The sequence below is a fragment of the Primulina eburnea genome, chromosome 7, assembly GCF_022965805.1.
Source record: "Primulina eburnea isolate SZY01 chromosome 7, ASM2296580v1, whole genome shotgun sequence".
In the NCBI taxonomy this organism is placed as follows: Eukaryota; Viridiplantae; Streptophyta; class Magnoliopsida; order Lamiales; family Gesneriaceae; genus Primulina; species Primulina eburnea.
In genome coordinates, this window is record NC_133107.1 from 9162316 (window position 1) to 9187250 (window position 24935).

At 35.9% G+C, this 24935-nt stretch overlaps 4 protein-coding genes and 2 long non-coding RNA genes across 6 annotated transcripts; 2 read left to right on the forward strand and 4 right to left on the reverse strand.

Moving 5' to 3' along the window:
- Nucleotides 1-1761: 1761 nt before the first annotated feature.
- Nucleotides 1762-8489, forward strand: LOC140837168 (chaperone protein dnaJ 16). The gene is made up of 11 exons (XM_073203224.1): nucleotides 1762-2257; nucleotides 2982-3105; nucleotides 3203-3285; nucleotides 3410-3521; nucleotides 3602-3706; nucleotides 4791-4841; nucleotides 7063-7152; nucleotides 7250-7358; nucleotides 7648-7796; nucleotides 7872-7925; nucleotides 8011-8489. Exons 1-11 carry the CDS (start codon nucleotides 2121-2123, stop codon nucleotides 8224-8226), a joined length of 1230 nt encoding a protein of 409 aa, XP_073059325.1. The 5' UTR covers nucleotides 1762-2120; the 3' UTR covers nucleotides 8227-8489.
- A 676-nt stretch (nucleotides 8490-9165) lies between these two features.
- LOC140836119 (peroxidase 65-like) lies at nucleotides 9166-10380 on the reverse strand. The gene has a single exon (XM_073201528.1). The coding sequence runs from the start codon at nucleotides 10289-10291 to the stop codon at nucleotides 9314-9316; it is 978 nt and encodes a 325-aa protein (XP_073057629.1). The 5' UTR covers nucleotides 10292-10380; the 3' UTR covers nucleotides 9166-9313.
- A 3706-nt stretch (nucleotides 10381-14086) lies between these two features.
- Nucleotides 14087-14816, reverse strand: LOC140835670 (uncharacterized). Its single transcript, XM_073201071.1, has 2 exons — nucleotides 14761-14816; nucleotides 14087-14612 (listed from the first exon to the last, which is right to left on the reverse strand). Exons 1-2 carry the CDS (start codon nucleotides 14814-14816, stop codon nucleotides 14087-14089), a joined length of 582 nt encoding a protein of 193 aa, XP_073057172.1.
- Nucleotides 14817-17247: 2431 nt separating this feature from the next.
- On the forward strand, nucleotides 17248-18917 carry LOC140837172 (uncharacterized). Its single transcript, XR_012119228.1, has 3 exons — nucleotides 17248-17331; nucleotides 18546-18680; nucleotides 18794-18917. It is a non-coding gene; the product is annotated as an uncharacterized lncRNA (long non-coding RNA).
- LOC140837171 (uncharacterized) lies at nucleotides 18554-19379 on the reverse strand. The gene is made up of 3 exons (XM_073203229.1): nucleotides 19106-19379; nucleotides 18843-18994; nucleotides 18554-18690 (listed from the first exon to the last, which is right to left on the reverse strand). The coding sequence occupies exons 1-3, from the start codon at nucleotides 19377-19379 to the stop codon at nucleotides 18580-18582; spliced, it is 537 nt and encodes a 178-aa protein (XP_073059330.1). The 3' UTR covers nucleotides 18554-18579.
- A 365-nt stretch (nucleotides 19380-19744) lies between these two features.
- On the reverse strand, nucleotides 19745-20894 carry LOC140837173 (uncharacterized). Its single transcript, XR_012119229.1, has 3 exons — nucleotides 20782-20894; nucleotides 20159-20590; nucleotides 19745-20000 (listed from the first exon to the last, which is right to left on the reverse strand). It is a non-coding gene; the product is annotated as an uncharacterized lncRNA (long non-coding RNA).
- Nucleotides 20895-24935: the final 4041 nt, after the last annotated feature.

Genomic DNA, 24935 nt, shown 5'->3' on the forward strand with positions numbered 1-24935 from the left:
CTTTGATTTACGAAATTTATCGTGAATATATTGGTTTCCATATATATTACTTTTGGTTAATTTAGTTACCAACGAAATAATTGATTTATAATTTAGTTGGCTTCGATGAAAAATTCGGCTCGATCTGTTATTTTGGGAAAAATTATAATTTGATTCGGCCAATAATAGAATAAACCAAATGCACGCACCTAAGTATAGTTACTATATATATATATATATATATATATATATATATATATATATATATATAATTAATTAATTAATAATGTGGCAACCAAGTTAACATTTAAGAGGTGGGGTTTCATTGTCATTTAACCCACTTGATTGCGATTTAATGTCTTACATTTTAATTCACTAATCATGTCTATGAATCTCGTGATCTCATATCTTCATTCCATATCTAAATAATTAATGATATACTTAAAATAATTATGCATAAATGATTGAGTACGTCTTTTGAGAAAGTCGACTCGATCTATATATAACATGACGTGTTAGGTCAAATAAGATTTTTTCACTCACAAACAAAATGACATGTGAGATGATCTCATAAAAGTTTTTGTGTAATTATCTAATTTCTTTTTCTCTAATTTTTAATGAAATATTAATTTTAAATTTTTTTTATAAAAAAACTTTTTTGACGTGAAATGCCACAGCCTTTTCATTTAATAGAAAATCGATCGTGTAGCTTTAAAAAAATAAAATGCAACATTTTTAACGTATTTAATTATTTGATTCTTTTGATATTTGTATGTAAAACTTTTATGTAATAGATAAGTTTATGATTAATCTATAATTACTAAAATATTTTTCTATGAATTCTAATTTTGATTATAAGTAAATTATTTTATTATTCAAATAATCACATAAACATTAATATATGTATATATATTAACCACATTTATGGATTATTAGTACGAGCAAAGTTGGAGGTGAACGGCCAAATACTTGATTGGCACAATCATAAAGTGTAAATGTCAAAATTTGTTTAAGACGATCTCACAGATTGTATTTTGTGAGACATATCTTTTATTTGGATCATTCATGAAAAAACATTACTTTTTATGCTAAGAGTATTATTTTTTATTGTGAATATTGGTAGGATTGACCCGTCTCATAGATAAAAATTCGTGAGACCGTCTGACAAGATACATACTCTAAAGTAAACATCATAAAAAAATTATTTGATGAAATAACGCATGTCATTTTACAAAAAAAAGCGAAACATGGTAGTGACGATATAATTTCATCTTTCGAATAATATATGAGTTCAAGTGTCATATTTCGATTGATAATTATTACCTAACAAAAAGTTTCTTAATAACTGTATTGCTTGTCATTAATGAGAATCGTTTTCTTAATTTTGACACGTTCGTTTATCGTTTTATCAAAATCTATAATTAAAAATAATACAATTCTAATTTTTTAATTCATCCTCACGTTTTGAATTATTGCACCCAATTTTTTTTAGCACCCAACACCTAATTTTATTGTACGGAATTTGTGAAAATTGGATTAAAAAGAGGATAATAAAATGAAAAGTGATATCGCTTTGTATACGCCAGGGTGCGCATGACACCTCATACGGACGTAGGCTGCACGTGCCACAAAATTTCATTTAACTGCACCACCACTGAAATCTACTGGTTACTGACAGTCCGATATTACGAAGCGGCGTAGCTTTACCAGTGCGTATTTTAGCAAAAACTAGCAGTAAATTTGAAATTTTAAACAGCCACCGAAAATATATATATAATAATAGGAAAAAAATGGCAGCAAAAAAACATGAATGCCACCTAATTTCCTCTCCATCCTCTCCTAGCTTTGTCCCCCTCTTTCTTAGGGTTTTCCAATTTTTTTATTTCATCAATTCTTCCAATGAAACTCTAAATCTTATCTCATTGGCTTAGCTAATTTGAAGATTTGTGTAGAAAAAAGGGATTTTTTTTCCTGCGAGTTATTTATCGGGGTTTTCCGGCATTTCATTTGCAGAAAGTTTTGAATTCTGTGACGTTTTTGGATAAGATGGAGGATTTCCTGAATTCGGTTTGAGATTTGACCATAACTCGGGTTGTTTCGATTTATATTGTTTATTTGGTTGAAGTTTGGAGGAGGGGAAAATGCCTGGTCGTAAATCTAAGGCAGAAAAGAGTGATGCGGAGAAGCAGCTCCGGCGAGACCCGTACGAGGTTTTGGGAGTCAACAGGAATTCAACGGACCAGGAAATAAAAAGTTCTTATAGAAAACTGGCTCTGAAGTAAGATAATGCTGTATTTGATTGTATAAAAGTATGTGTAAACTTTTTGGATTAGTTTTAGCTATTATTTTCTGTGTTTTAGGTAGCAATTACTTAATTTAGCTCTCTTTCCGGTCGCATTGCCTTAATTCGTTTGTGATATTGGTGTAGATGTATGCTTTGTTATGATATGTAGGTGTTTTTTTTAGCTGTGAAAGGCACTTGTTGGCTATGCGTGTGTTCTATTTGATAAATTTTTGTCTTTAGAACTCTTCTTTCATTAAACCGGAGAAAAAATTATGTTGCAAAGAGTGGTTAACAGCATGTGGAGTGCCTCTTCCAGTTGTTTCTGGCCTTGCATGTCAGGCATTCCTGGAATTGCCTGTGAGGCTTGATTGCACACTCTTGATGGCTTTTCTATAGAGTATATCTTTTAGGCGTTCCGGAATCAAGATTTGTCTTTGAGTTATTATGTTTCTTATGGTTCATGGATTGAATAATTGGATGAAAATTTACCTTACAATTCTGCATATGGAGAGATTGGTAATGTGTTCTAATTTGACGAATTCTTCAAATAACATTGTCAGTTAACTGCTGCCGCTCACCTCACCTGTTAGTAATACGCACTTTGACCACTTTAAGAGTATGTGGTTACGTGTTGTCTATGTGGAACTCACAGGTATCTGGCCTTTTTTTATATAGAAAATAATTATTGGGTATTTATGCTTTTGTTAACAAAATTTAGGTACCATCCTGACAAGAATGCAAATGATGCTAAAGCTGCAGATATGTTCAAAGAGGTTACATTCTCATATAACATTTTATCTGATACAGAGAAAAGGAGACAATATGACACAGCTGGTTTTGAGGTTAATGCTTCGGAAGTCAACCTTGCTTTAGCTTTTCTTTTTGCTTCACATTAATATATTATTTAGCTTTTCAATTTGATTGCTTACCTTTGGTCAGGCTGTTGAATCAGAAAGCCAGGAACTGGAACTAGATCTTTCTAGTCTAGGGGCTGTCAATATTATGTTTGCTGCACTTTTTAGGTTTGTTGTGAATCATCAGTTTTTGGAACCTGTTTTTTGTTATTTGCCATGTGGTCATGGTACGCTCAACAGAATGTTAAGCCCTTGAAATGACGAAAAAATTATACAATATTATTGTAAGCAGCAAACTTGGTGTTCCAATTAAAACGACAGTATCGGCCACTGTTTTGGAGGAAGCATTGAATGGCGTTGTTACACTTCGGCCACTTCCACTTGGGCAACCTCTGTGTCGGAAGGTATGGCTCAGTATCCTTGCTTCTTTCTTCATGACACTAAAATATGGTTTATTAAACACATTGTTTTTGTGTTTAAACAGGTTGAGAAGCAGTCTGCTCATTTTTATTTTGTTACAATAACAGAAGGTGAAGCACGGGAAGGACTTATTTGCAGAGTTTATTCACCAGAAAGAAGTAAGTTTAAGGTATGTTAATTTAGTGGTTCATACTTGTTCTTGCTAAATACATGCATTTGATTTTTTTGGTTAACTTGTTGATCTGATCTAATTATTCTGATTTATCGGAGTGATTAAATTGTGCTTTAACTCTAAACTTTTCTTCTTGATATTTAATGGATCAACATTACTCCTTATTGATTTTTGGCATTCCTCTTGAGAGTTGCATGTGATTTTCGAGATAAGATTAATCAGGCAGTGGTAGCTCGGCTGTTCCCCCTTAGAAGATTCGATCTCCTGGACGCTTCGACAAGTTATTAGCTTTTTCCAGGGGCTTGTTTCTTGTTAAATATCATCATTATCATAGCACATTCCCGCTAATTGTGAGGTCGGCTATATGGATATCGGTTCTCCTAACTAAATGATTTTCCCACATATCATTTCTTAAATCAATATCTAAGATATCCTCCTTAACCACCTGTTTTCAAGTTTTCAACGGTTTACCACTCTTCTACTTTTTTATTAACCTTCCAATCTAAGACATGTCTTTCTCCTCCTTCTTGTATTTGTTTCTTGAAATTCGAGTTTGGAAAGTCAATAAAAGGGAGTATATATACATTTTGTTGCGTTGACATGTAGGACATAGAAGTTTTTTATTTTTGAATTCGAATGACTGAATTTTGTCCCAACCATCTTATCCTTTTTTTTTGTATGTTAGCAATTTTGAAGTGATTTGGCTTTGACTCGCAGAAGCAGTCAAGTTATTTAAGACTTTATTGTGATTTTTGTGTGGAGAAAGTCCCTTGTTTCTAAAGTAGTTGCTTCATTTCACATGCATGATGTAAAGAACAATATGTTCTGGGACTTAAAGGCTATTGGAATTGTTTTTTTTTTTCTTGAAATGTCTATCATTAATATTTCTCCATCTATATTCTAGAGAATTTAGTCTTTTTTTGTTCTATGTGCTGATATCAATAGCTCCATCTCAATTTGAAATCTCACATTTCATTTGATTATCTTGGTAGAAAAAATTAATAAGTTTCTGTCTCTATTTTTGTGATCCACTTTCTTGAAAGACTATTATTAAGGATTACTGTTGTGTTTAATTTTGCAGCTGCTTTATTTTGATTCAGAAAATAACGGTGGATTGAGCCTTGCTCTACAGGTCGATGTCTATCTTTTACTTGTTTCCGTTCTTTTTTCTATCACTATCAGTGGATATGAATACACCATGAACTTATAACTGGAGACTCAATTAATCAATGAATGAACTTCTCCTAATTTCTTAAGGGTATCATACTTGGCATGGTAATACTGGGGCTTTGGCTCTGATCTTGTGAATAGATTATGAAACGTCTACTACTCTAACACTGCTGAATTCTTTTTTGAAACTATGGCCGAAAATGCACACATACTCTTATACATATATATTAGTCATCCATGTATTTTATAAAGTCATCCAACTACTGAATAAAAATTGCTGCAGTGAATCAACTATAAAAATATAATCAATCTCCTAGTCTATTGAATAAAAATTGCTACAGTTAATCAAACATATTATAAAAATTATGTCAAATCAATAACGTATAAAAAAATTCATACATTTAAAAATATTGCTTAAACTGATGTCTCATAAATCATAATGTACGGAAGAACTGCAAGGTCATCGAGTTTTCACGTGCACCATCAGCTCCGCCTACTCAGTTTTAAGCCCCTCCAATCTCCACGTCCTTTTGATCACCTACATCAATCACACCTAGTGAGTCTAAAGATTCAACACACCTGAACCGTTATAACAAGTACATATACATATCATGCAACAATGACAAGTATTGTAGACAAAATAAGCTTCATGATCTTCAAAAACATGAACATAATCATAAACATATTTTTATCAAATCATCATACGTATTCATTTTTCGTTATTTGAATTCAGATAATTAGTTGTGACTTTTGTATCAACACTAGGTCGATGGATCCATCTACGTATAACCGTGGTATCCGGCGGCGGGGGCGTCATCGATAATTTCACTTGTCAACTGAGCCTTGACCTTACATGTTCGTGTTCGTGTTAATCGCAACCAACTCACCTTCTTCACAAACATATCATATTCATCCTTTGTAAAATTCATGCATATACATACATTTCTTTAAAACCAAGCATACAACGTGTTTTTCAGCATTATCATAAAAATCTATATTCATAATTCCATAAACATTTTAAATATGCATTTTTCAGTTTTCAGGGCACTGCCATGACTTCTAATCGTGAAACCCTAATTTGACCATTTTCCATCCAAACTTATCAAATGCCTTAAAAATATATTTTTAATCATTTCTTAGATGTAAACTCGAGCCTATGCGCTAAAATCTTTAGTTCGTTTTAAACTTGGACCGAAGTCTCGGTTTTAACCCCCCAAAACTTAACCAAACTGTAACCATAGTTCAACAACTCCTAACCAAACCCGTATGACCCAACTTAAACCATCTATAACCTCATACATATCGACATAACCTGCTGGAGCACCCAAAATGAGCCATGTCCACTAAAATCTCTAAAACACATGTACTGGACCAGCGCTTAGGCGCCGGCTGTGCAGCGTTGTGGCGCTTGGTAAGCGCCTAGGTGCCATGTACCAGCGCTGTGGCGCTACAAGGGCTGAAGCTCAAGCGCTGCGTCGCTAGCCCCCGCGAACAAAACCCAAAATACATCTCGAAGCCAAACTCAACCCTACGCCCGATCCGTTCAAAAAGTCCCCCGTTTTGACGAAAAATTGATTTCTAAAATAAGATAAGGCTAGATTTGAAAAATAATTCAACTCCTATCAATTTAATAAAATAAAATGACATCAATTAAAACACATTTTCGAGCATAAAAATATTTATATATATAAGAAAATACTTTTCCTCGCTCGACCCCGGTCTCCTTTCTTCTGCCAAACATCAAATAATCGCCTGAAAAATCCTAAAAACTTAAATCATGCACCAAAACGCTTATAAATCTTTAATCAAAATAAAACATCGCATTTAAGCATTATCATTTAACTAAAATTAAATTAGCGACTTGTAAATTCTTATGCATGTGGTTTACGTCAGTGGGTTTCGGACGTCACATATTATCACCGAATGGAGACTTTTGATTACGAGGAGTAAATATTTGATACAGTATCATCATTGCCAATTCTTAGTAAGATAGTTATTACTTGTTGTGCTCCTGAATATTATGCCTTTGCATGTTAGTGTTCGTAGTGTCAGTTCTTCAACAATATTGGTTAAATACCTTTCTATCGTGCTGTGCCAAATGCAAAGTTTGTAAAATTTCCTTTTTATTGTGTTTTATCTTAGCATCACTTTAATGATCACTCATTCTCATTTTTTCTATGCAGGAAGATAGTACAAAAACAGGAAAGGTTACATCAGCTGGGATGTATTTTCTTGGTTTCCCCGTTTACCGGATGGAGCCGTCTCATAACTCAGTGAGTAAATGTGATTTCAACCTGCTCCATATCTCTGTCTCCATTTTCCTAAACAAAATTCATCCATGCATGTGCTTTCTTCTCAATTCCTATTCAGATGGCAGCTGTAAAAGACCCAGATACGGCTTTCTTCAAAAAACTGGATGGATTTCAGCCTTGTGAAATAAATGAGCTAAAAGCTGGCACCCATTACTTTGCTGTTTATGGTACCCATGTTTCTTTGGATTTTTGTTGTATGTGGATGTTTTATGATTTGCGCGATGTCATAACTCAGTGTGTAAATAAGAAGTATGCCAATATAATATCTGTTCGTTTTTAAAAAAATACAGAGAGCTGAATTGTACAAGAAAATCGATTTCTTTTTGTTGATATTCTCATAACATATAGTGCGATTTCTTTTTGTTGATATTTTCATAACATATAGTGCGATATCCAGATTATATCAATGGGCTAAGTTTGATTGCTCATTTATGTGTCCTTCACACGTTTCTGCAGGTGATAATTTTTTTAAAAGCGTAAGCTACACCATAGAAATTCTTTGTGCCGCACCTTTTCCTGAAGAGAAAGAGAATCTTAGGACAGTGGAAGCTCAAATTTTGTCAAAAAGGGTGGAACTCTCTAAGTTTGAAATGGAGTATAGGGAGGTATGTTTTCCAGCATAAATAAACATCTGCCATTTATGTCAAGATTCCTTATTTCATTATTTTTGAATTTTGAAGGTTCTAGCACAGTTTACGGAGATGACAAGTAGATACGCTCAAGAAATGCAATCTGTAAGTCAAGCCCCTTCGAAAACTATTAGAGCAGGTAATCATTTTTAAAATTTTGCATGATCTGTCTTTATTGGATGTTACACAGATCGATGAGCTTCTTAAACGGAGGAGTGACGTTCAAGCTTCTTATACAACTCTACCACAAATAAAGCGAAGCAGCAGTAGTCGAAGCAAGAACAAGGCGACATTCAAGGAGAGTGAAGATGGCACCGCGAAGGATAAAAAACCAGCAAGGGATCGGCCAAAAAAGAAAAGATGGTACAATCTTCCCTTAAAGGTCGACAAAAAGAAGCCTTGCTGAACGGTCGGAAGCTCGTATTGCCACCAGCATTTAATAATGCCCCCTTCTTACTCCATGTAATTTATATCTTCCATATTCTCGAGATTCTCTTTTAGCTTTCTTGTAAATTTCACATTTTTTCAGGCAGTCCTACTCGTTATGATTGGTGCCTAACCAGTCTTACACGAAAGTCGATTCAATTATTGTACCGATTAGCATATTTCCATGTATGAAGTTGGGAAAATTGATCTTGTTTTATTTATAAAGAAAAACGTTTTGATGGTTGTGTACTTGTCCTGAAAATGTCTTTTATTGATATTTTTTGGACTTCTGGGATTCCACCATTGGATCGGGTGTTATTCGGTTCGAAATATGAGAATGATAAAATTATATACATGGATGACGTGGTAAATATTTATATAGATAATATAGTGGTTTATAAATCTAATTTTTTTACACTCTTGATGATATAAAAGTAAGTGGGGTTAGTATTTTGTGAGACGGTCTCACGAATCTTTATCTGTGAGACGTGTCAACTCTACTAATATTTACAATAAAAAGTAATACTCTTAGCATAAAAAATAATATTTTTTCGTGTATGACTTAAATAAGAGATCCGTCTCATAAAATATGATCCGTGAGACTGTCTCACATAAGTTTTTGTGAAGGCAAGTGATTTAATAATATCTTATTTCTCGAATCAAAACGGATGTCTCACAGAGCTTGTGTTTTCGAAATCTCTCTACCTTTTGAACTTGTCCTGCAAAATTATGAATTTGATTCCTCTCACAGGATCATGAGAGAGATAACAAGCTTTGTTCTCAATCAGTAGGTGCTAAGTTTGTGTGTGACGGCCTAAGATATAAAATTTATGTGATCATATATTTATTTTTTTTGTCAAAATTCAAATATTGATATTTGAATATTTTTATTGTAAAGATCTAAAATTATAAATTTCGCTAACTGAACACAAAAATAATATTATAATTTGGGAAATAAAGACAAGAAAAAAAAACACATTTGTACTGTTTCATCATATCACAAGCCTTATTTATCAATCAATCCTGTAATAATTCGTAGACCAACAATTTGCTGGATTTTTAGAAGTTTAATTCGTCTGCAACGAATTCGGGACATCACACCTCCGTCGCACCTCTCCCTGTCTACCTTTCTTCACACCAAGAACGCTCACTTTCTCCAATGCATGAGCAAAAGCATCAAAAAACGCTTGCTGATTCGCCGCATATAAATCCACGATAGGCTTCGTTCTTGGATCAGAAGCCATAGCTTGATCAGTAGCCAACAATCCCAGACCATTCTGCAAGTTCGTGTAATACGTGTTGTCGAATTTCCCCGGAGACATCGGATCGTTAAACGCTGCTATGGTGTCGTCCGTCTGGTAGTTCTCGCACAGTTTTTTCAACCCTTTAGCGTATTCGGGATTCAAGGTGGCATCGGGACGGGAGCTGAAGATTCTGTCTGCGAATTCTTTGCAGTGGGAGAACCCGATCGTGTGCGCGCCGGAGAGGGTCACCATTTCTTGGACGTTGAATCCTTTCGCGGCGAAGATGTCGATTACCTGAGTCATCGACATGTTGGCGCGGGCGACGTGGCCTTCTACGTCTGAGGCGCGTGATGTGAAGCTGTCTTTACGGCCTAGGCGGACGGGGTAATAAGGTCCGCCGATGATGGACACGAGGTCGCGCGTGGCTTCGGCGAGAATGTCGGAGCAAGAAACGATGCCGGGACATGCGAGCTCGAGCTTGGCTTTCGTCCGCATGATGAGGTCGAATGCGTCGCCAGGGAGGGCTTTGTTGATTTCTTGGTCCCGTTCCGCGGTGTTGAAGGAGTTGGAGGAGAGAAGGAGGGAGGCGTCGCAGCCGCCAACGACACAGTCATGGAAGAAGAGGCGGAGGGCTCCGGCTGCAGTGGTGGGGATGGCTGACTGCTTATCCAAAGCCACTTCTTGGACGATCTTGGAGAATTGAGGGCAGGATTTTTTGTAGTAATCGAGGGTGAGTCTTGATTCCCCGGGCGGAAGTAATGCAATGAGGAGGAGGAGCGGGAGGAGGAGCGTCGAGGCCATCTTTTCCGGTGACGGAGGAGAAGGAGATTCCTTTTAACGGCCTCTTGTATATTGTGAAGAAATGGATAAGTTGTGAACGTTTGAGATTTTGTCATGCAAGAGAATTGAAAGGATATGGGAAATGAATGGAGACTTTGAATAAGAGGTTGTCATTAAATTTGGCGCCCTGTTTTTTCTCCTTTTCTTTGTATTTTTCATTTTTTGCAATACTCAAGTTTTTCTAAGGTGCGGTTAGATTAAATTTTCGAAACCAAAGTATTTCATATATAAGTAGATCTCTTGTGAAACGGTCTCACGAATCTTGTCTTCATATACAGAATATAGATTAATCGAATCTTATTGTATAATTTTGAATTTCATAATTTTGAAATTCCCAGTAACTTAATGAAGATTATTCTTATTGTATCACACCATCAAAATGGTTTTGGAATTTTCTCTTCCTTTTTAGTAAGCTTGTGACACGAGATAGTCAGTCTAAAATGGTTTTTGAATCCACACCCCTCTTAATTTGTTGATGCCACTTATGTTACTGTATGTATGTGTGTGTTTGTATACGAGTATTTGCATTTACCTCTACTGTATTTAACGTATTTGATATCTACATCCCTTATCAAGTACAAAAATATAATATAAAAGGGAGGTAATTATCAAATATATTATATATAAGGTAGGTGAATGAAGAATATCGTCTATACACACAATGGGATGTTGCAAAATTTTGTAACAAGTATTAAAAGGGAGATTTGTTCAATAAAAACTAAATAAAATACTAAAACTATTTTAATATGTAAGAAGAAATAATTAATCAAGATGAATAAATAATGAAATGTAAAATTTAATATTACCAAGTTTTGATTCAAGGGGTTTTTCCCACTATTCAGTTGTATTATTGTTCATCGGTTAATATATTATTTATTCATGTAGTTACAAGTAATTAACTTTATAATTATAAGTATAACAGCTAAAATCATTGTGTTTTCTTAATTTAATTGACCTAACCACTAGTATCTAGTAAAAATTATCAATAATCAACTGAACAAGATAGCATTCCATATTAATTAAAAATAACATTTTCGTTTTGTAAAAACAGTTAAACCTAAATCTAATAACCAAGGACAAAAACTTGTGTGTGACGATCTCACGGGTCGTATTTTATGAGGCGAATATCTTATTTGGGTCATTCATGAAAAAATATTACTTTTATGCTAAGAGTATTACTTTTTATTGTGAATATCGGTAGGGTTGACCCGTCTCACAGATAAAAATTTGTGAGACCGTCTCACAAGAAACCTACTCATAACCGAGATAGCTGCAATTGATAGATCTAGTTTGCTGATTTATTTAGATTAAATATGTTATGATAGCACAACACACATAATCCATCTCTACTCATGTACCGACCGTTCATGACAATTATAGATCAATAAATTCATGGATAACAATAGAAAATTTTCAGATTAATCAACATACAACTTTCATAACATTAAACATAAATCAACGAATAATTGAACCAACAAGAATATTAATTAGAGCACAAAAAGCCTCATGATGATAAAATTGAAATAGTAGAAATACCTCTTAAATTAGGAATACAAATTTAGCATAGAGTTGTGGGGGAGAAGATGATAAATTTCTTGCGCCTCCTTGCGTTTCTCGTTTTGTCTGATTTTTCTTCCCTGCTTAGAAGGGATTTCTTCATTGTCTTCCCATTATGCTACTACGTAATTCTCATCTGCATCATCATTTACACTCGAGGCATCTTCTTCTCCTGAACTCAAGAATGAAATGTCCGTGTCAACAATGGCTTGAAATACATTCTCTGAACTGAGAACCACTTGTTTAGGAGGGCGATTAAACTTTTTATGCGATTTATCACTTGCTGGCTTTTGGGACTTGGGTTTCAGCTGATTACTTGCCGGCCGGGACTTGGAATTCAGAAGATCACTTTCTGGCTGTTACTTGGAATTCAGCAGCTCACATTTTATTTGCTTTGGAACTTTACCAATGCTTAAACTTGTGATGAAAAGTCCTCCACGAACCTATAAACAGAACGAGAGAGAGAAAAATAAAAAACAGTAAAAATAATTTCCTAAGCTAAAATTGTCACGCCCCGGGACGGGGGTTGGTTGACACCGGCGTTGCTCTCAAATTTTACATTCGAAAACAACAAGCCTCAGAAGTACAAAATTCAGAAAACAGACTTTTCATTCATAATACGAAATAATTCATTGTCTGATACAAATTCGAATCATTAATGTTTTACAGCGGAAATGTAAAACAGATAAAACATTGCTTCTACAGATGCAGAGGAAACATAATTTGAAACTGAGAATAACAGTCTTCTTCTTCACCATCCCCAAAACAGATTCTGCTCCTTTTCTTCTAACATTTCTTCATCGTTCTTATCTGAGATGTTATGGTGGGTGAGTGCTATGGTTGTCACTCAGTAAGCGGGGGCGGGAATAACTCGTAGTTTTCGAAATCATTTTCATACAGAACAGGTAATACGAAAATATACAGAAATTTTAATTTTCATAACGGAAATCAGTGTTCAGTGTTCAGAAATCAGTAATCAGTATTCAGTAATCGGAAATCAGAAGTTTATCAAATAAGCACCGAGCACTGTTCGTGAATTTCATGGCTAAACTGATATCAGTCCCCTATATGTTCTCTCCTCTAAGGGGTGAGGCCAGTAATCAGTAATCAGTAATGTTCAAAATATATATTCCTAGCATTAGTTCACTAAGTTTCAGTGCTTCAAAATCAGATATCAGAAATCAAGAGTACTTTGCTTTAAATCAGAAATCATCAAACGAGTTTCAAAATATTTATACATAAGCCCACTTACAGTAATTTGCTAAAAGTGTTTCGGTTGACGTCTGAAATCTGCTTGTTATTGCTACTGGTTTCTGCTGTTCGAAAATCAGCACTCTCTTAGCTCAAATATTCAAGTGATAATCTCAAGATTTGTGTAACCCATTTCAGAGATTTGAGAGTGTTATATATAGTCAAAATTCTGACTGTTAGCCTCCCAATTAATGGCCATAATCTGCCATTAACAATCTTTATTCCGTGTTAAATGCTTCAGTTACAAGTCATGGCTGAATTGGTAACTGTCTGCTGGAATTTCGTGCTGCTGCTGCTGGATTCTAATCTGCTGGAAAAGTATCAGCTTCTGGAATTTTTAGCTTCTGCTGGAATTTTCCCTTGCTACTGAATATTTCTAGCTGCTGGAAATATTAACTTCTGCTGGAGTTTTGCATAGCTGCTGAAATGCTAGAAATTCGGGTTCTCACAAAAATGTTCAGTAAAATCTTAAAAGCTCGAAAGATGCAGATATAGGCTGCCATTCTTCCAAAAAGATGTGCTAAATGGCATCTCAAACTTGAGACTACTCCATGATAGGACTCATGTATCCAATCAAAAAACACCAAACTAGGTTCAAGAACTTTTTACTGCTGTTTCCGAATTCCAGCCGTACATTGAATCCAGTGAAATCATCAATTGATGTTCAGGATTTACCTCTCAGCTTGATCTTTGGAAGTCGGTGAAAGCAAGGCCTTTGCAAACTGGATCCCTGGTCTTTTCATTTCCAGAAATAACTGGCTCTATGTTTTGTAATCCAGAAACTCCTTCCGAAGGGAGTTGTAGATCCTTGTTGATGTTCATCTTCTTAGGAAGATTGACCATTCGCACACGAAATCCGTGTTGTTCAAAATATATGAAAAACCAGAACAGATAGTTATGTGTAAAACCAGCAAATCAATGTAGTTAATCAAAACAGTAGTATAATGCTTAATATTGACCATTCGCACACGAAATCCGTGTTCTACGGATATCGGTTTCAGCTCGGATAGTTGCGCACATAAGATCTGAAAAATTGGCGGGCTGATAAACTGCTAAGGCTGACTGAATTCTACTGTTTAATCCTTTCTTGAAGCGGTGCAGCTTCAGAACTTCGTCTGCCATGATGGCCGGAGCATAAGATCCAAGGGCATTAAACTGAGACGTGTATTCCACAACTGACTTGTCTGGGGCTTGGGTGAGATTTTCAAATTCACTCAACTTCTGTAGTCTGACTTCCGGCGGATAGTACTGTTTCAGAAATGCTTCTCGGAAGTTTCGCCATGTGATTGGTCCAGCAGCGGTCATGGCTGGCGAGACTGCTTCCCACCATTTAGCTGCTCTGTCTTCTAGAAAAGGCACAACCACATCCACTTTGAGTGCCTCGGGAATTTCCAAAAGCCTTAACTGAGTTTCGACACTCTTCAGCCAATTCTGGCCAACTTCGGGGTCAACGTCCCCTCTGAATATCGGATATCTGTTCTTACGAAGGGACTCGTAATGAAATTTGACTCCATTCCGTGGTGGTGTGGAGGTGGTTGATTGGCATTTGGGTTTCCCAACCCTTGCAGTGTCGTGACCACTATGGTGGCAATGGCCATAAGATCGGCTCGGCTTAGATTAACTGCAGACGGTGGTCCATTTGCCTATTCATTCTCTTGTCTCTCTTCGCGATCGGCATTAGCGTAACGCGGGTTACGGTTTTGCCTTGGGGGTCTGCCGGCCATTTCCTACAATCGCAAGTTCTAAGAATTGGTACGAGTAGGTTTCATGTAATAGATTGCGCAGAAGTAAATTAAAATCAATGGAACAAATAAAATATTTTATTGATTTCTCAAACAGGAAAAATAAGTGAACAAAACCAATCTAAACAAATGAACATGACCAATCTAAATAAATATCAAGAACTAATAGAGCAAGGTATCGAAATTTATATGTATTTTTCGAAAATTTCCGAAAATAGGAGGTTAAAGCTGGCGGGTTGACTCGATGATTCGGTCGAGTTGACTCGCCGGGTTGACTCACCGGAGCACGGTCGGAGTAAAGGTGCATGTCGGCGACAGGGTAAGGGTCACGGAACCGGTGATGGCACGGCCAGAATCGGTCGGAAAGCTACCTAATTTCGCCGGAAAATCGCGCAACTCGCTAACTAACTCGAATTTGGGCGTTTCCGCTTGGTTGATCTGATCCCAGAATTGATTAATGCTAAACGTTACCCATGGATTGTGTATCGTTTGGGTAAAATTAATTTAAAATATGGGTAGGATTGGTAGGGTAATTGGACGAAAATATTTTCGGCGTTTTAGGGTTTATGCCCAAATTCTTAGATCTGAAATTACGGTTTCACCCGAACACGAAATCTGAAATTGGTTGAGGGATTTTGTTCGTTTCGTCGAGACGATTTCGGAACTGGTCTCCGATCGAACACGCATTACCGGAAACGGTCGGAATCGCCGGAAAAGCTCGGCGGCGCACGTAAGGTGCTGTTTGGCCCAAATACGAAAATTTCCGATTTTTTTTTTGAAACTCGATTCTTCCACTCGGATTTTGAACCTGACGGCTCTGATACCACTTAAATGTCACGCCCCGAAACTCGGGATTGACACCGGCGTCGCTCATCAATCACAAAATCGAAAAACGACTAGCCTCGTAGCACATTATAAACCGAAATCAGTTTATTTCATAAATTCGCCAAAAATAATCATTGTCTTTACAACTGAATAAATTGAATAAATTGCGGAAGCGTTTACAATTAAAATAAACCTACTAACATTCTTAAATCTTTGTAGCATAATTCTCGATATTTAAATAATTTCACCATCCCCAAAATTGATCCGACTCTTCTTGCTCAACTTGTTCCTCTGATTTCTCTTCGGATTTATCTGGGAAGGTTGTAAGGGGTGAGTATTTTGGGAATACTCAGCAAGTGGGGGCCGTTCGAGTACACAACAACATGCATATAAAATTCGAAACACATACACACACACACACCATGCATACTTTGACTCGTACCACATTGATATCATTGACCTGACACTGAGATTCCTCTACTTTCAATGGTTTACTGACGTCAGTCCCTAATTTTTATTCCTCTAAGGGGGCGAGGCCGAATCGGTTATATCCCCACCGTATGAGGGTCATATCATAGTTCGGATTCCCTCCCATATCCAGTTGGATCCTCACAGTGTCAACGTAAAACTTATGCACAAATCATAACCAAAAGGGGTAGAAAAGAATTGTACTCGACCGAAATTTCGAAAATACGAAAATAAATGCACCGAAAATACACAGTTTAAAACAAGCCCACTTTCCTTAAACTTCTTGAAGAAAAACGTGAAAACTCCGGTGGCTGGACTGCGGCAGCGCTTCGCTGTGCTCGAAAATCCTAAGGAACTAGGGTGGGGGGAGGGGGAATTCTCGAAAATTTGGAGAAAAAGAGGTGTGATTTTCGAGACACTGAGCCCTCCTATTTATAGGGGTTGGCTGCTATCCTGATCGTGTATCAAATCGCGTTTGAATTTCGAATCAAATCTTCATCTAAAATCGTGATCAAATCTACATTTATTCTTTATCCTAGACCTAAATTTCGAAATTTCTATGTATATCCCAAGGAAATTTTCGAAATTATGCCTTGCCCAGTCTGCAAAATTTCGACTTTTGTGTCTAATTCCCAATATTCGGTAGATTTTTGACTTCTTAAAATAATAAAAATTATATTTCTTAAATCCCACAAATTTGCTTACTTAAATCCGAAATTTAGTGGTATTTTTCACAAATAATATTTGGATTATTTTTCCTAAAATCCCGGTAGTTGAACTTTTAAATATTTCCCAAGACTGCATTTATCGCGTAGGCTCTCCCTACTATTTTCGAAAATCCTTAACAAATCTTCCAATATTATTTTCGAAAATTACATGATAAAATCCTCAAGATTTTTAGTTCCAGGATTGGATTATCTTCTTGCTTAAATCTTTATCCAGGTATTTCTGTACATCTCAATTTCAGAAAAAAGAATACACTATATTATTCAAATTCTTGAGTTTGACATGATATTGTCCAATCTAAAATTATAAATACTATCACGATCAAGAATCGAAATCTTGGATTTTACAAAAGCTGAATTGCTGAGAACAGTTTCAAAGGAAAAGGAAACTTTTGGGAATGATCTCCCAACGGTTGTTAACGTCTGTGCTGAGGTAATCTGTGATTCTCTTTCTTAATTTTTTCATATATTCTATAGTTTTGTATTGAATTCCCGTTGTCTATGTTGGAGACTGGCTTGAATGGGAAATGCTAGTTAGTGGTTCAATGGTATTTTAGAGCCTAAGTTTAGGGAAGAGGTTTTAAGGTTTTGATGTCAGAGGTCTCTCTTTGTGCCATAGAGATTAGCTGTCATAGGTGTATGGTACTCAGGAAAGAATCTTGCTTATTGTGTTGATTAGTGGGACCTAGGTACTTTCTCAATGTGGTTTAGGTGTGACAATTTTGATAACCTAATTAACCACGAGAAAGTTCAAGAGAATAAAACTGGGCAGGAATTCATCTTGGCTTTAGATCTTATGCATGACAGGAAATTATCCTTGGTAGCATTCTAGAGAGTGATTCCGTGCCATCGGGAACATATGTAATATGTATGGATACATAGCTGGCTGGTTTAGAGTGTCAGTTATCTTGGCTGAGCTGCTGAAATGCTTGAGCAGTGGGGTATAGGTCCGTCAATGGGTAAATCAATATCGATGTTAAGCTGTAGTAACACAATGTATTAAGCCTAGCTGAGCTTCAGCTCGGTCTGGGAAAGACGGGCAAAGTCGTAATTACCTTGTCTCTTCACAATATAGTCAAGCAGTTATTCATCCCAGATTCATGGAAAAGGTAAGAAATGTGTTACCGATCTATAGAAAGATGATAATATGTAATGAGTAACTATGCAGGGAAGTAAAAACATAACAAAACATAAGAGTAAAACTAGAGAAGACAGAAAAAGGATCAACACTAATGCAATGCAAGTTTGATGCCTATGTCTCAACGGAGAACTGAAGAAAGAATAAATATATATATTCGTATGATTGACTTGATTTAAGGTGAATTGATCTTGATTCTATGTTTATAATTGTTATAAGGCTCTTGTTAAGATGTCCTATGGCCTTCTGAGCGAGAATAGGAAGTGATTTTACAAATTTGATTACATATTTGTCAGCGTTGTTACCGTGATTGGAATTTGTGTATAAACCCCAAATTACACCAATTTTTTGTAGCTCGATCATTAAAAAAAAGCAAGAATATTTTGTTAAGATGTTGCAATTTTACTCTATAATTAGCATTATGAGTACAGAAAAGAGTAAGGGACTCTATTTTGCGAGACTGTTCTAAAATTACTATACAAAGGACTCATGATTCCACTTCTTTTCAGGTTCATGATTATGTTATTGAACCATCAACCAATTTCAACTTCCATGCTCGGAAATGCTTTGAAGAGATGGCCGCCATGATTTGGGCCTTCCTGTAGTCAAATTTGCTGATGCTGACCTTCGCTGATGCCTATCTGGTCTTATAGCCTGAAAAATGTCCGATTATTCATAGAATCATTGTAAAGAAGATGATGTTAAACACATCAAGATGCATTCTTGACTCTTGTTCCTCGCTTTCAATTTTTTGCAGAAACGAATAAAGGGAAGTCCGGGTGGAAAGCTCAATGTACAAAGTTCACCTGATCGTTGCTCTTCTCGGAAGCCAAATTTTCTGCATCAGACCTACAAGTGGTACTCTTCGTTTCTGAATTCATTGATAAATTGTCTTTCCATTCTGCTTGTTTTTTCTTCAACTTGGCTTGCTTCTTTGCTCTTACTACTTTCATAACCTCTGCAACATAAAACAACTGAAAACTTATAACCACACTACCCCCAATAAGATTCAAGAAACGCTGTTCCATATCAATAAGAGAAAGAGGAGTCTGATTATGCATAAGCTAACCTTGAGTGGTGACAAGCCGATAGGCTCGGCCAAGAACTAGAACATGACTGGGTGGGAGAAGTTTAACATTGGTGAAACGAACGGTCTCATTGTCCTTTACATTCTCTTGTCCCTCCCCAACAGGAGCTGGAAGTGGAATGATAATAGAAACGTAATGCCCTGGATTCATTTTCATCACCTCACTAGCTGTTACTGGCCAGTACATCCTCTCCAGGTTCCCATTTGGATGCTGTATAACTAGTGCCGCAGCATCCACCGCCTGACAATTCCCCATCGGGTTCCTTCTCTCTAAGATGTTTTGGTTTCTCTCTCTAAGAACCTGTGATCCAAATTTGAAGAAATTTGAGAGATGGTGAGAGGGTGGAAGCAAGGAGACAAATGGTCCTTTTTTCTAAGGAAACGAGTCTCCATCATCTCCCTGTAATTTAAAGCAGTGGAATGAAATGTGTGGTTGCCCCCATTTTTTGTATTTCATTCTAATAAATGTTTTAATTCTAAAATATTTGGGTATGGTTGGTTGAGAGACCCGTTAATGCTATTTTGGGTTACACATCTGTGTTCTATTTAATATTTCATGTTGAAATATTGTTCTCTTTATTTTGTCTAAGCCAAATGGGGTCAGCTTCCACGTGGATGGTCAATATTTAGACTTGGGATGGTCCACGAATTTTCTTTTTTAACTACAGGTTTGGGTGGTTACAGAGGAATATTTAGCTAGCCACGCCCATTAGAAAGCCCTTGATTTTTCACGCCCTTTTCTAAAAATATAATATTTTTTGTCTTCCGAACACTTGGAAAAGTTGGGCTAAAGAAAATAAAAACCAAATTATTTTCCTTTGCAAACGTTCAAGCAAGATCGGATATATACATACTATATGGAGCGAATAGTAGGTCTCTTGTCAGACGGTCTCACGAATCTTTATCTGTGAGACGGTGATAAAAAGTAATATTTTTTCGTGGACGACTCAAATAAGAGATCCGTCTCACAAACTACGGTCCGTGATACCGTCTCGCATAAGTTTTTGCCTAGAGTAAAACGTCAATTTAAAGTACAATATGATCATAGATTAGATTTTTGTGAGTGTATAATAATTTCATTTTAAATAATGAATGTGTGCGTGTATATGTTATAGAATATACACAATAAAGTAAGACGTACTTTACTGATTTGTTCTGTTTATTCATACTAACATTTAACACTTCAATAAGATTTTACATATTTGCTTCATAAGCATCTGGTTTGATTATACAAAAATAAGCGCAAAAAATATTATATTATCCATATTTTCAGTTTATTATCCAGATCATTTATCGACTCATCCTGTAAATCTACCTTTACCTAAAAATTGTACTCCTTATATAGCGAGTGGTGCATAATTATCGATAATGGCACATTGCTTGGACAAAAAAATCTTGAAGATGTGAGAGAAGTGGATAGGAAAATCGAAAGTGACACAAGATACCAATAAACACCAGAATAAGTCTCTTGTGAGACGGTCTCACGAATCTTTATCTTTGAGACGGGTAACCATACCGATATTCACAATAAAAAGTAATACTCTTAGCATAAAAAGTAATACCTTTTCATGGATGATCCAAATAAGATAACCGTCTCACAAAATACGACTCGTGAGATCGTTTCAGACAAGTTTTTGCCTAAATCCCATGAGTACGACTTATGCTATCGTATGATCTGCAACATTCATTAGTCAATTTCACTTCCTATATCTATTTTAGCTTTAGTTTCCGGAGACTTTAGTTTTCAAATTAAGAAACCTGAACTCACATGATAAACAATTGAGGTCCATCTAAGCCATGTGAGCTGTTGGGGATTTAAGTTTCAAGACATTAAATGGTGAAGTTGGACAATATCTCTGTTAGGGGGACATCATCCATTTGTATTGAATAAAATATTCTCAACTTGTCGTTGCCACCCAATTTTGGTGTCATAAAATTTCGACATCTTATGTTATGGAAATTTTAAATTCCTTTTGGTTGAATGTATTTGTACCATCATGAAGAATGTCCATAGGAAAAAAGATTAATAATTTCAAGTGCTTAAATCAATGAAGACAGTGAAGGGAAGTAGAGAGGTCAAGTGGTTGGATGTTTTAAGGATGTGTTTATTATTATCTTTTGTTGATATAAGAATATGAAGATATAATTTCTACTGGCACCTTTTGATATGTGATGTGACATGATAATTTTCGTGATTTGATAATGGTGTTTTTTGATATTTTCAAAATTACTCGATGATGTTAAAGTTAATTATTATAGTTCATTAACTTTTATACTTAATATAGTATAAATATACTCGTCAAATGTCTTTCGAAAACTTTAGAATATTGGTCCGACAAAATTGAAAAACCTGTTAAGATTAGAACTTGGACCTAACTTAACCCCAAAAGCTAGCTCAAGGGGGGAAGATTGTCCAATCCCATATATACCACTCAAAGATTATTTATCTAACCGATGTGGGACAATTAACACACCCCTCTCACGCCCAGGAATGAACATCTTGGAGCGTGGATGTGGGGACCCGGACGCTAATCAAGTTCTTAATCATGTTTGGGACAAATAAATCAATTATAAAACAGGGTCTAAATTTTTTTTTTCAAATACAAAGCGGAAACGTAATTTAATTTACTCAAATTACATATTAAACATGAACATACAAATCTTGCGTTATCTACAAGAATTCAACTAGGTTCAACTACATATCAGTGCTGAATCCTATGTTGCTACGAAGCCCGGATCTCCACGCTATCTAATCTTCTCTCATCCTCTTCTTGACCCTGATCCAGCCCCACCTGTTGTCATGCACACATACAAAACAAGACAACAGCCGGATAACTCCAGTGAGTTATAAATATCCCAGTATAAACAATGTAAACATGCAGTCATATAAAAGCATATACGAAAGCATATATAAGAAGTATTCATAACATGTCTCAAATCAGAAACATAAATTCATATCAAACATTCAATAATCATGAATGGCATAAACAATGTAAATCAACATGTCATATCAGACTCAACTCAACCGACGCGTCGTCTCAGACTCGACTCCACTGACGCGTCGTCTTAGACTCGACTCAACTCTATCCTAGGGATCCCGATGTCTGGATATAGGTATTATATCGAATCTCAGTCGATAGGAATGAATCAATCCCTAAACGACATCGATATAATTAATGTCTCCAGTGTCTGGGCGAATCAGCCGCAGAATTGACGACTCAGTCAATAACCTGACGAATCAGCCAGTAATTAGGCGAATCAGCCAATAATCAGACAACTCAGCCTGTAATTAAGCGAATCAGCTTAAGTTTAGACGAATCAGTCAATCACCAGACGAATCAGTCGGTGACTAGGCGAATCAGCCTATAATGGACGAATCAGACAATAACCCGACGAATCAGCCGGTGACTAGGCGAATCAGCCTATGACTCAACGACTCAGTAATCAATACATACAGTCAGTATCTAAGCAAATCAATCAATGACTAGCAAATCAGCAGTCATTACATGCAGTGTCTATAAATCAATAGACAACAAACATCAATCTCATCAATTACAAGAATCAATGTAATAAACTAAGTATGTGATTTAGGGAAACTCGAGTCAAACCTTCCTCGAGTTGTGCAATCCCAACACAACATAATTTATACCTTTTACTCTGATACTCTGACTCTGTCGAAGTCTCGAACTCAAATCCTGTCAATTACTCAATCTGACAATAGCCATATCGAGGGTACGGTATCAATACACCACTCAATCAATACTGGATATAATTAGAATTTAATCAAATTCTGTTTCAACAATATAACATCATAATCTCAATATATCCAGCCCTATCATCTCACTCAGATATAAATCCAACATCTCATAATCAAGAACAACTCAATTCTGATATCAAGTCTCAATTAATCTAACTTTGAAATTCATAACAATTTCATATGGTATCCTTTTCTCAATCCAGTTCAGATTATACGATGTCTAACATGCCAAGAACATCATATATGAATCATATCAGATTCTGACAATACGATATTGTTAAATCATATTCAAACGTAGCAAAACTTACGTCAAGTCGTAGTCTACGTCGATAGGAACTCAATACCGAAGTCGGATTCAAAATCGGACGGACGGATTTCTCAGAAAAGGCGTAAGGATTTTCAACCCTTTCTCTGAACCCTTTTCTCGATTCTTTCTTCGATTCCTTTTTCTTTCAGAATTCATGATATATATATATATATATATATATATATATATATATATATATATCTCGTACATGCAAAACGCCGAGTGGCACATCCTTCACGCGCCACGCCTCGCGCTCGAGCGGTAAGAACATACCGCTCGGGCGCGAGCTCGGCGCTCGGGCGGTGACAATCTGCCGCCCGGGCGCGAGGCTCTCGGTCCGGATGCTCCTCCATTGGCGCTCGAGCGGTACTATTCTACCGCTCGGGCGCCACCTCTTCTGCCCGAGACTCTTCTTTGTTGAACATTGGCGCTCGGGCTGTCTCTTTCTACCGCTCGGGCGCCACCGGTTCTGCCTAAACATTACATAACTCATATGCTTTAACCAATTTGGTTCCGGAGTGGTCTAACTATACTCATATTCGTTCATCATCAATAAATCATATCAGATTACGTTAATCATCTCAGATTATGTTAATCAAATTCTTGGGCATTACAGTGGAGTTTACAAATGACCCAATTATGGGCAGAATGGGTGGCCTAATTATACGCAGTCCAACACATAACGGTGAAATCCGGGCTTTGATATCATGTTAAGATTGGAACTTGGACCTAACTCAACCCCAAAAGCTAGCTCAAGGAGGGAGGATTGTTCAATCCCATATATACCACTCAGAGGTTATTTATCCAACCGATGTGGGACATTTAACAAAACCAGTCCTAGATAATATTATTTTCATGATAAATTCAATTATTATATTCGATAAAAAATTATTTTATTCTTGTTATAGTATCTCATTAACCTTTTTTACCCAAATGGAAATGGAAAGAGTTGTGTTACATACCTGCTTATATGTCATGATGAGAGTTCCCAAAGAATATGACTTAATTTTTCCTAATTTAGAGTAGGTTTTTTGTGAGACGTTCTCACGAATTTTTATCTGTGATACGTGTCAACTTTACTAATTTTCACAATAAAAAGTAATACTCTTAGCATAAAAATTAATATTTTTTCATAGATGATCCAAATAAGAGATCTATCTCATAAAACACGATCCGTGAGACCGTCTCACACAATTTTTTCCCTAATTTAATCATCCTGAAAATATAGAGTTTTGGTTTGATTATTGTGAGCTAATTTTATCTTATTATCAAGAAAGTGATCAAATTATTTCACCCCTTGTATTCTGTTGAGATATTGTGATCTACAAAATATCATAATGGATGTCAATGGTTTTTTTATTCCTAATTTGTTTCCGGGGGCTTTTTACGTAAAAATTTATGATGTTTATTTTATTTTCAATTTAATATTATTATTGTTATTACAGTGGTATCTGGGACCAACAAAGTTGAATATATTAATATTATGGTCCTATTAATTAATTATCGTTTCTTCTAAGTGGGATCCCATCCTATTAAATTTTTTGGCTGAGTTCATACGATTTGGACACACATTGATTTAATATTTGTTCAAGATATAATTTATATAAAATTTTTAGAAAAATAAGAATAAAATCTTGACCAATTGAGACTGTATTTTGTTGCATTAGGCGACGAATTCCAGGGTTTCATGTTCAGAATTATAATTTGGGAGAAATAATAATGTCATATTTTGACTAAGGCAAAAACTT

What these genes read in the sequence shown, in the direction of transcription:
- LOC140836119 (XM_073201528.1), bottom strand. Translation starts at nt 10,291, where the DNA reads ATGGCCTCGACGCTCCTCCTCCCGCTCCTCCTCCTCATTGCATTACTT.
- LOC140837168 (XM_073203224.1), top strand. Translation starts at nt 2,121, where the DNA reads ATGCCTGGTCGTAAATCTAAGGCAGAAAAGAGTGATGCGGAGAAGCAG. An exon ending in GGCAACCTCTGTGTCGGAAG is followed by an intron (nt 3,522 to 3,601) that starts GTATGGCTCAGT and finishes GTGTTTAAACAG; the next exon opens with GTTGAGAAGCAGTCTGCTCA. An exon ending in TGGAGCCGTCTCATAACTCA is followed by an intron (nt 7,153 to 7,249) that starts GTGAGTAAATGT and finishes ATTCCTATTCAG; the next exon opens with ATGGCAGCTGTAAAAGACCC.
- LOC140835670 (XM_073201071.1), bottom strand. Translation starts at nt 14,816, where the DNA reads ATGCCGATCGCGAAGAGAGACAAGAGAATGAATAGGCAAATGGACCAC. An exon ending in CAAATGGACCACCGTCTGCA is followed by an intron (nt 14,613 to 14,760) that starts GTTAATCTAAGC and finishes TCGTAAGAACAG; the next exon opens with ATATCCGATATTCAGAGGGG.
- LOC140837171 (XM_073203229.1), bottom strand. Translation starts at nt 19,379, where the DNA reads ATGGGGAATTGTCAGGCGGTGGATGCTGCGGCACTAGTTATACAGCAT. An exon ending in TCGGCTTGTCACCACTCAAG is followed by an intron (nt 18,995 to 19,105) that starts GTTAGCTTATGC and finishes TTTATGTTGCAG; the next exon opens with AGGTTATGAAAGTAGTAAGA. An exon ending in CCGAGAAGAGCAACGATCAG is followed by an intron (nt 18,691 to 18,842) that starts GTGAACTTTGTA and finishes GACATTTTTCAG; the next exon opens with GCTATAAGACCAGATAGGCA.